This window comes from Ictalurus furcatus, chromosome 2 (assembly GCF_023375685.1).
Source record: "Ictalurus furcatus strain D&B chromosome 2, Billie_1.0, whole genome shotgun sequence".
In the NCBI taxonomy this organism is placed as follows: Eukaryota; Metazoa; Chordata; class Actinopteri; order Siluriformes; family Ictaluridae; genus Ictalurus; species Ictalurus furcatus.
This window is the reverse complement of record NC_071256.1, coordinates 13437097-13448934: the sequence shown is the minus strand read 5'-3', so window position 1 is coordinate 13448934 and position 11838 is coordinate 13437097. Positions and strand designations below refer to the sequence as shown.

Sequence of the window (11838 nt, the reverse complement as noted above, 5' to 3'; positions counted from 1 at the left end):
CACTGATTTTTTATTGTATTTTACAACAGCGTATTTAAATTAAGGGCAGACTTTCCCCTTAAGTAAAATATGTACGTTTAACAAAAAGTAAATAGGTAAATAAAGGCAGGTTTTTGTTCATCTCATGTATTCATTCTAGCTTAGACAGCTTTTTTGGTGACATTTTGCCCACAAAACATTTTAAGCTGTTTTGATTAGTCAAAAAGTTTTGGTTGTTGAACTTTCATCTGTTTTTGGTTGAGAAGTCTGACATGATGGCGCAGATGAACACACTACGAGGCTCAGTGGAGCAGCTGGAGGAAGAGGTCTCTGAGACACAGAGGATCTTTGACAAGATAAGGAGGGTAAGTGAGAAAATCCTTGCAATAAGCAATTCTTTTATAAATAATGTGAGGATGTAGTATAAGATGTTAATTTATTTATTGTAGATGTGACCATTTAGCACTTTCAACCTTCTGCTTCTGCTTCATGGCTGTGTTTTAGGAAAAGGAGCAAGAGCAGGAGGAAAACAGTGTCCTGAAATCTAAGTACAATGAGATGAGAGAAACTTTACAACAGCGCAATGAGTTACTAGAGGTAGTTTTTGTGACTCTTGGTTTATATTGACATGTGGCATTTTGTTGTGATTCTAGTCTCATCTTTGCCCCTTTCTCCACCCATGTAATTGGAGTATATCCTGATTGTACTCACTTGTTATCTCTGTAGCCCTTAATTAATTTGTCTGTTCATATATACATTGGTGTTTGCAAGTTTGTGAACCCTTTTAGAATTTTCTGTATTTCTGCATATATATGACAAAATTATGTGAACCTCTAGGATTAGCAGTTAATTTGAAGGTGAAATTAGAGTATGGGGTTTTCAATCAATGGGATGACAATCTGGTGTGAGTGAGCACCTTGTTTTATTTGAAGAAGAGGGATCCATCAAAGTCTGATCTTCACAACACATGTTTGTGGAAGTGTATCATGGCATGAACAAAGGAGATTTCTGAGAATCTCAGAAAAAGAGTTGTGGATGCTCATCAGGCTGGAAAATGTTATAAAACCATCTCTAAAGAATTTGGACTCCACCAATCCACAGTCAGATTGTGTACAAATGGAGGAAATTCAACACCATTGTTACCCTCCCCAGGAGTGTTCAACCAACAAAAATCACTCCAAGAGCAAGACGTGTAATAGTCCACGAGGTCACAAAGGAACTCAGGGTAACTTCTAAGCAACTAAAGCCCCCTCGCGCATTGGCTAATGTTAATGTTCATGAGTCCATCATCAGGAGAACACTGAGCAACAAAGGTGTGCATCGTAGGGTTGCAAGGAGAAAGCCACTACTCTCCAAAAAAAACAACATTGCTGCCTTTCTGTATTTGCTAAAGATCACTTGGACAAGCCAGAAGGCTATTGGAAAAATGTTTTGTGGATGGATGAGACCAAAATAGAACTTATCGCTTTCAATGAGAAGTGTTCTATTTGGATAAAGGAAAGCACTGCATTCCAGCATGAGAACCTTATCCCATCTGTGACACATGGTGGTGGTGGTGGTAGTATCATTGTTAGGGCTGCACATTTAATCGCATATCGATCGCGATTACGATTTTGACTGCCCACGATTATATGAACATGATCGACTGCGATATTGACGTTTAAAGTTCGTGCTCCACTCATAGAAAACTCCGCTACAGATCAAATCAAGTGCTTCCTAAACTTACAGCCAGTCACCACAGAGCGGCACAGGGATCACGTCATTTTGTAGTGCCAAAACCCGGAAACGGATTTAGCATTTTAGCCCTTGAGCTGACATCTTTGCTTCGGAAATCATGACACTACAAAGGTTGTCGTTGACATTAAATGTCATCACGCTGAATGGGAAAAAACTTTGCAGATAAACTCAGGGCTCTACAGTGCGACCATTTCACTCGCATTTATGACTGAAAAGTACTTTGTGCGACTGTGAATAAATATTTATTTGCTCCGGTGCGGGTGACCTGTTCGGAGTTGTATAATACAATCGGAATAAAAACTACAGGAAGTCCAGAATGCATCTACACCGCGTAACAGTTACTTTCACACTGCTTTTCATCTCCTCAGTCAACCGAACAAGTGTGGAAATACTGCAGAGAAGCCATTATGATAAGAGTAACACTGTACGTCATCTACTTCTCTCAACTTCCCGATCTCACAAACCACCATCTTTTATTGATCAACAAAATTACTTGAACCTGTGAATGTGACATGCTCGTGTAGCCACAGCGGCGTCAGGCGCCAGTAAATTAATAATAATGATAATGCTACAAGGTGGGTTTAATTCAAACTTCTTTATTAAATAATTCCTCACCAATCATAATCAAGAGTAGCAACTGTTCAGTCTGTAAACATACAGTACGCTGCTGCTCTCCTTCTACACCAACTCTACTAGAGCATTGACCTCATTTAAACTCACGGTTGCCAGATATCACCAGACAAGTCTCCAGTTTCCATGTTCTGATTTAACCCCCAACTCTGTACTGGGGACCAGATCTAAAAGGAACAACTAATAAACAAAAATAAAACTACTAAAATGTAAAGAAAGAAAATGTGCTTAGTTATGAATAAATCATTTAATATAAAAATAGATATTATAATAACTTCAAAAATATAAATAAAATGATATATTTTAAATAATTAAATAATGTTTAATTACTATGGGTTGCATTTAATATCAATTTGACATTAAGCTTAGTTCGCTATTTCCTTAGAAGGCTATTAGCCTTTTTCCTAATATGGAAAATGTTTGTGTTAGTCTAGGAGTCTTTATTGTTTAAGCTATTTAAAAATAAATATTTTATGCTTGTTTATTTATCAATTAACCAACAGTATTTCTCATCGCTATTATTTTAATTCCATTAACAGTGACCATGAGCAGAGAGCTTACATTTATCTGTTTATGACAGACTTCCTGATTAAAGTTTAAACATAAAAAGTTTGGTATCTGGATCAGTTTCGGTCATAAAAATCCTGTTCGGTGCATCCCTAATGAACACCATTAAACTAAAGCGCTTTGCATCTGGCGGGTAAATGATCTCACCCAATCACATCCTATATGAGATTATTCAGATATATGCACAATATACACAGAGCGGTTTGAGAACTGACTCCAACCCAGAACCATGACAGTGGAAAATGTCTAATAGTGTAGCTTTACATATATTTAAGAGGAGCAGACTTCAAACACTGAACATTGAGGTTTATTGTATTTGTTTACAAGATGGAACAGGTTAACGGTTGTTTTTTGCATACAGTCTGTAAAATTTACTGAAAATATTAAATTTAGTTCATCAGAAGGTAAATTAATTTGTCATGGCTCACACTATGTTGCTAAATTCTGTTATAATTGACCAGCTCAAGTTTTCTCATGCCTACTTGTGTGTTATATTGTTGCACATTAACGTTACCGTCTTTAAAAAAAACAAAAAGAAAAAACAAAACAACAACAACAAAAAAACAACCTAAACTTCAACCATGCTTCAAAATTTTTTACTGTGCTCCTAAATTTTAGTAATTTTGTAATTCTAAAGAAATTGTTACCATAGAGCCCTGAAACTGGTTCAGGTGTGCTGTGCACAATCCCCCCCCCCCCCCAAAAAAAAATGTGGATGAAGATTCATCCACAGAGTGAATCCCTATTATGGAAAATGTTTTAAATCATGTTTGGAAAAGTTGTCGGAGGCTTGGTGATGGTGACGTTGAAGTCGGGCGACCGTGGTGTAATTCGTTTATAGCGTACAGTTAGCTTTTTATTTCTGGCAATTGTATTTAGGCTTCAAAATTCCTAAACATTGTGTTAATTTGTGAAAATTATCTTGATGGACAGAACGTGTTAGTATTGTAAACTTTTGTTGATCACAGAGCTTATTTCTTTCCAATAATCCAAAAGCCTATATGAAAATCCTATTGGGTTTTTGTTGAGGTAACCAGTGTGATGCTAACTTTCGGGTTCCGGTACAAAATGACGTCATCCCTGCACCGCTCTATTGGATGATTTGGCTGCGTCTCTGCTCCTGTAAACACTGTTACTGCCTTTTCTGCATACGTCTGAACTGTTTTCATCTGGTTGCATATTATTTTATTTAATTACATATTTTCATTTGGTTGATGGCATTTTTATTTTTACTTATCCTATATTGTGGGTACAATTTTATTTATATTTTGCTTCTACAAGATGATGCACTTTAAATAATTGAGATCTCAATATTGATCAAAATAATCGGGAATATCATTTTGGCCATAATCGTGCAGCTCTAACTTGAAATAATGTTTAGTTAGCTGGTATGCTTCAAAATAACCTCCATATGAATGACAGGACCCAAGGTTTCCTAGCAGAATATTGGCCCAGAGAATCACATTGCCTCTGCCAGCTTGCTTCCTTCCCATAGTGCATCCCAGTGCCATCTCTTCTCCAGGTAAGCGACGCACCCAGCCATCCACATGACGTAAAAGAAAACATGATTCTCACTTGCCCATTTTAGGCACTTTCTGTGGTGGACAGGGGTCAGCATGGGCGCTCTGAATGTTCTGGGGCTACGCAGCCCCATACACAGCAAGCTGCGATGCACTGTGTGTTCTGACACCTTTCTCATAGCCAGCATTAACATTTTCAGCAGTTTGTGCTTCAGTAGCTCTTCTGTTGGATTGGACCAGACAGGCTAGCTTTTGTTCCTCACGTGCATCAATGGGCCTTGGTGATGATGCACTTTTGATGCACTTTTTGTAGGTACTAACCACTACATACCAGGAACACCCCAGAAGACCTGCCGTTTTGGAGATGCTTTGACTCAGTTTAACCATGAAAATTTGGTCCTAGTCAAAATCACTCAAATCCTTATGCATTCCAGTTTCCAACACGTTAACTCTGAGAACTCTGTTCACTTGCTGCCTAATATATCCCACCCTTTGACAGGTGCTGTTGTAACAAGATAATACTGTTCACGTCACCTGTCAGTGGTTTTAATGTTATGGCTGATTGATGTATATTGTTTATACATTAAGTACAGAACTGTTTATTATTTCAAACAACATTATGGTTGCATAAAAAAAATTACATCTTAGTCCTTGCTGTTACAATCATCATTTGTATTGAACAATTTCCAGGCAGAGTCGATCCAGCTAGATGTTTTTTGTTTGCATGAAATATATCCAATGGGACATCAGTGCACTGCAGGTTCCATTTATTCAGCAAAGTTTCTATAGTCCAGTCTGAGCTGAAACATTAAAAAAAAAAAAAATCACTGGTGTTGGGGAGGTGACTGACAATGTTCTTTAATAACAAGTCAAATACAACAAATACATTCTATCTTTATGGTTTGTTTTTTTCTTCATTAATTGCTATAGGTTTAATATAAATGGAGACAGATACCTTCTTTCCTGAAATGTAGTCCAAAACTGACCAGAAGGATTTCGCTTTAGAAGAAAGGAGAGTGTTACAAGTGCATCTTCAAAATCTAAGGAAAGGAAAAATGAGATGTGGTTGGTGAAGCAAGATGAACAAGAAAGAAAACTACATGAAACCAGAATCGGGTTCACCTTCAGGTTCATAGAAAACGTCTGATCCCAGTATAATGTCCACAGGTGGTAGAGACCTCAGCTCTGGTGATATCTCTCCCCAAGTAAGACCAACCACAGGCACTCCAGGCAAATCATTAAGCTCACAGCAGCGCCTGCTGTTTTCCAAGCACAGAGGAATTTCAGCACTGTCCGACAGAATCACATGAGCTCCACATTTCGCAGCCACAATGCCTGGCAAACTCACCCCAGCACCTAGCTATAATATTATAAATAAGAAATGTAAGAAGCGCCAAACGTAAAAGGTTAAATATTGTTTTCAACATTTGAGGCTATTCTGATACACTTTTACACATTTATTTCAATCACAACAGTTATGCTGTTTAGGTTTCAGTGTTCATTTTAAAAATAAATGTTAAATGTAAATAAAAGTACTACATAGTGCTTATGCTACTAAAATAAAGTACTATCTAGTGCTTATTCTATAGGCTACCATCTAGTGAATTTTTGGACTAATCCTGTAATAGGCGGTTGAGTTGACAACATACAGTCATCCATCATAGTCTAGCAACTTCTTTTGAGCCTCTTTAGACATACCTTTGTTCAACCGTGTTCAAGATAATATTATTAACCAAGGTTGACAGGTTTCAGCAAAATGTCTAGCCCAACTGCATTTGAGTGGGAAACAAGTATTTCACCCATGTTTCTGATGTACAGACATCATCCTCTCCATAATCCCCCTTTTGCTCTCCCAAATTCTGCAATATATCTTACAATAGAAAAGGTTATGTACATCATAGACACACTGTCTGAACTTACACGTTGCCATTTTGCAAACATTTATTACATTGAATTAACATTATTTTTTGCATATGCTAATTGCCAGCACCCTCTTGGAGTATGTGTCATGGGGAAAACATAGTGCTGGCAAGGGTTGCCAGTTTTAGGTATTGTGCTAGCTTTGGAAAAAGGCTGGGGATGTAAAAAGTAAGTCCGCAGGTGGAATTTTTTAGGTTGGTTTCAAAACAGTCCGTAGCTGCCAATATATTTTTTTAAAGCAAATAAAAATTACATTATCACAGTGTATGTCTATATACAATATACAGAACCATTTCTGTTATCAGATATATTGCAAAGATTGATTCAGGAGTCTCGTTTAGGTTGTTATGAGGATGCCATGACAACAACCAGTAAATCCTGAAATTAGTCTCTGCTATGAAATTACAGACATAGAAAAATACAGAAGTATGTAAATGTAATGTAGGTAGTGCTGTAGCATTAGTTACTGCTAGCTAATATGCAGTATACCTACTTCTCTATTTCTGTCATTTCTATGGTTAGAGATTTGCTGCATTCAAATGGAAACTGGACAATTTGCAACCCTGAGAAGTCAGAGTTCTCCAAAACCTCAGACTTCCCAGTAGGAAAGATCTGTTTGAATGGGTCTCCAACTTGGGGTTCCTACTCGGACAGTCAACTTTTCGAGGGGTCTGATTTTTCCGAGTTGTGATTTTGTGGTAGTACTCGTAGTGAAAAGTAGGAACAAGAAATAAGGTTTTTAAGCAGTCTTTTTAGCTTATGTTTATATTCGAAATCACTAAACACTGGGTGATACTTTGATATTTGGAATATTAATTCCCTTTCTGCCAAATCTTTTGATGGAACTACTCTTAATGTAATTTTTGGCACTTTTAACAGTGAATTAACATCTATTTAAAAAATAAATTAAGCACTAACCAAGCAACTCTTAAATTCCAGTTTTTGTAGACAGATTACAGTGAATATTCATTTTATTTCCAACTTCAGATGCTTGCATTCGCGTGAACACACTAATGTGAGAAGTACGAGGTTCTGAGTTGAAAAATTCAGAGTTCCCAGTTGTCATGAAAGCAGCATTACCCAGATAGCAAAACTGCGGTGGCCTAGATCCGGCCCACACCTGACACTAACGGCCCACATACCACCTGAAATGTTGTCACTTGGGCGGTCTGCTCCTGTTTGTCATATTTGGGCCACAAGCAAGCCATAGCAATAACACGTGCCACATTTTTGCCAAAGGTGGCCCACATTTATTTTGTGATATTTGGGCCATATTCACATTCATTTACCACATGGGCCACTTTAAAGTCACATCCAGATTACCACAGCTTTGCCTAAAAAGGCCCACTTGTGATTTGGGATATTTGGGCTATATTTGCTATTTTACATGTGGGTCACTTCAGGCTCATATAAAAACCAGGAAAAGCCCAATAAAACACCCCCCAAAACTTGAAGCACCACATCGAAAATTATGTAATTTTCATAATTTTAGGAATGATGGCATTGAGTATTCTGAACCCCAAAAATTCCCGTCACCTACAGATTTGCTCTTTTCAGTGGCAAACTTGTTCCAAAGCCAAAACTTGCATCCCTTGCTGGTGCTGTTTTCCCAATGACACATATTCCATAGAAGGCAGGGACAATTGAACGAAATATTTAACGTCTACATTGTACATTTATATTTAACATTTACATTTCACTTTCATATATAATATTTACTCTCAACTTTTTGATTTATATTTTAAATTTACACTGAAACTTAAAACAATTACTGGAATGGCTTTAAAATATCAGATAGAAAAGACTATTCAACTTTTACATATTGGCGCCCCATAAAGTTGGGACTTTTTGTAGCTACAACATGCAGAATGGCAGGTGTCTTTCAAAGAAGCTTCACCTCGAGTACTGTTTTTCTCTGTATTTTCTCTCTCGTGGTCCACACATACTGTGCCAAAACCACTGCACATGGCCAGACGTACATCCCATACTGCGAACCAAGAACCTGGATACATACATGCATGCAGTATTATGTAATGCGAACAAAAATAATACTACCATTTGTAACATAGCACTCACACTTTCACTACCTCTGGGACAGACACCATCAATACATCCGTGCCATCGTGGTTCTCAAATGTGAACGTTTTCTGGATAAAACGAGGATTGACTGATTCGTCCACATTACATATTCTAATCTTAATTGGTAAACTCATATTTTAAAACTGAAAAGGAGACCAGGAAGACGATAGACGTTGTAAATACAGTTCTATTGGCTGAAATTACCCACGTGGTCTAACCACGTGGCGCACATGAATGCCACGTGGTATCCATTAAACGTTAGGCTCTCGGAAAACGCGTGGGAATTTCCGCTTTGAAATGCAAATGCTTTAAAGGTTAACACCGCACATATTTGTGCGTTAAGTTTGTGTATTTGCGTGAATTTAATATGTAGCAACAAGAAACACTTTTCACTGAATAGGTGAAGTAAATGCAGTGCCTGTATGTACAAGAAAGTTCAACATACGCCTGTTTTATTTAAAAACCAATAAAGTGGGGTCTTTATTTTTTCATCAGATTTATTTTGATAAACATGGCACAATATAACATTAACCCTGTAAGGCGCACTGTTGTACTATTACAACATTTTAGATCTACTAAAATAAACCTGCACATGTTTTTTTCCCCTCTAAAACCACATTTACACAACTAATAGGTCCGATTTTTCAGCCTTGCAATGCTATTGGATAGTAGATTTTGTAAATAGGCCTGTTCACCTGGTCATTAACTTACATAACCTGTGAACTTGCCTTGAAGCACATCATCTTGTTTTACTGGACTGGATAAATCAACATTCAAGTAAGTAAAATGCATTGTAAAAAAGTATCGCTGAATGCTTTGATTGCATGTACATTACATGGATGAATTGTACTTCTCACATGTTCCATGTGGGAAAAAAATATTAATAGAAACACTGTTTTTGATCATTCAAAAGTTTTAAATGTCTTCTTTGTTACCATTCTGAGTTCCAGTCAAAATGTAATAATTATTAAATAAGTTAAAGTTGAATTAAGGAATAAATTATTTATTTGAGAAAAAGTATTTGTGTAGCAATATTTGAAACTATCTGTATATTATCATTTATAAAATATACTTGCCCTGTTTTCTACTGGCCAAATATGCCCAAATATCTGCTTGCTGCATGAGGGACAGGTGATAATGTTCTGGAATGTGGGGGGTATAAGTGCTATTAGCATGATAAGTACAATGGCACAATAGGCTAGCCAGACAGTATTGTGTGAATTCTGTGGAATGTGTGAATGCTTCAAAACGTGTAAGAACAATTGGGATTAATTTGCATTGATTATTTAGCCTGGAAAATAAGTAGTGTTGTGTTTTTCTGTGTGTCTCCCCCCCCATTTCAGAATAACACCAGCCAGGAAAGACCGTCTGCAAATCCCACCGCTGGTACATTTACAACTCCTGGCACATCATCATCCTAACCATGGTCAACACATCCATGGGAGCCCAATTCTACAGACAGAGAGTCCATTGAATGCCACGAAGAGACCATCCACAAATAATGGGAGTCCTTCAAATGGCATCCCACCCAAAAGGTCAACTGTACACCCACCAACAGAGATATGGAAGGAATGTATGGACATTTCCCTGTAAAAACAAATAGAGGATGCTGCAGACATTGTGATAAAGGCTATACCAACATGCTTTGCAGCAAGTGCAATGTCCACCTCTGCTTCTCAGAGGACAAGAACTGCCTTTGGGACTATCATAATTGAATGACTATGAACAGAGCTAACATAATGAATGCCAAATTTTTCATTCAGTTCATCAGGTTTTGTAAACACAATTGGAACATATTTTTATAATACATAATTATAAAAAAATAAAAATATGACTTGTCTGATTATCATTATGTGATTTAGTATGTGTGTGTGTGTGTGTGTGTGTGTGTGTGTGTGTGTGTGTGTGTGTATGTGTATATATATATATATATATATATGCTACTGTTATGGGGCTACATAAGCAGTACACCCTGTAAATTAACCCTTAAAATTTTACTAGTAATAATTCAATTAGAGATATCTCTAATTTAATTAACACTAGTACAAAATGTAATTTGAGTTGTCTCTAATTGTTTTTTGACTAGTCATAATTTAAATTTAAGATATCTTTAATTCCTCATCATTAAAGATATCCAAAAATACATCTTAGATATCTGAAACTAACATATAACTGGTCAAGATACGATTGTAGATCACTTGAATTGGATTTAGGTCTAGTCTGAATTTAATTAAATATATCTTTAATTTATTACTAGTCAAATCTTATTTAAAGATATCTATCATGTAATTATAGATATCTTGAATTGGATTTCTGACTAGGGCAATAGTTATTTATAGAGCTCTGTAAATGTCATTCTGACTAGGATAAATCTCAATAGACATACCTTGAATTAACATTCTGACTAGTCAAAATTACTTTATAGATATCGAAATTGTGTATTCATATCACCCTGTTGCTAAGCCCTGCCTCTCCTTTTCTAACCACTCAATTAATGCAGTTCGGACAAAGGACAAGGAAAACTTGTCTAGATTAAATGTGTCTATTACCGGGAGATTCTTTAGAAGAACCTGTTGACATCCATCAGGATGATGAAGATGAGACATGGGTGGACCTTCCAGCAGGACAACAATCCAAAGCATACAGCAAAGGAAACGCTCAATTGGTTTCAGAGAAAAAAAAATCAAGCTGTTACAATGGCCCAGTCAATCACCTGCCTTGAATCCAATTGAACAAGATTTAAAGACAGTATGTTTATGGGTCGAAATCACACCTGAATACTGCGGTTGATTAATTTCTTCATGCAGGAAGCATCTTGAAGCTGTCATTAGAAACGAAGTCTTCTCCACTAAGTATTAAATAAATTTAAGTTAGCGTGTTAATATTTTTTATGTCATTCCGCTTTATTAAAATTTTATCGACTTTAATGTTTGGATTTCTTTATATGTGTGGATTTCTTGAGTCTGGTAAAAATGTCATGTGAATAACCTCATTGGAAATATATTTGCTGAAAAAATTTTTGACGTGTTCAATACTTATTTTCTCCAATGCATATAGTGTCTTTCACAAATTTTAGTCCATTGTTCCCAGGATAAAGTGGTTACTGAGGATGAATTAATTTATGATGTTTTGAGAGTACTTATTACAAATATCATTTAGTCCTGAACTAAGTTTAGTATGTGCCTGGGATCCAACCCTATGCTACCCTCTCAATAAATCAGACTCTTAACATTTAAAATGGTGAGACATGCCTTTATTTGGTTAATTATTGTCAACTGTGTCTATAAATCAAGTGATTTGTACAACATAGCAGTTGGAGAATATGACTGTAATCTTTAGGGCTACACCCTGTTCTTATCTTCAGGCATAACAAACAGGAAGTACAACACATTAAACCATTTTATTG

General features: G+C 36.5%; 1 protein-coding gene across 1 annotated transcript; it reads right to left on the bottom strand.

Moving 5' to 3' along the window:
- Window positions 1-3198: 3198 nt before the first annotated feature.
- On the bottom strand, window positions 3199-8615 carry mettl23 (methyltransferase like 23). Its single transcript, XM_053649184.1, has 5 exons — window positions 8441-8615; window positions 8251-8355; window positions 5556-5793; window positions 5389-5473; window positions 3199-5233 (listed from the first exon to the last, which is right to left on the bottom strand). The coding sequence occupies exons 1-5, from the start codon at window positions 8564-8566 to the stop codon at window positions 5071-5073; spliced, it is 717 nt and encodes a 238-aa protein (XP_053505159.1). The 5' UTR covers window positions 8567-8615; the 3' UTR covers window positions 3199-5070.
- Between the last annotated feature and the right edge of the window lie 3223 nt (window positions 8616-11838).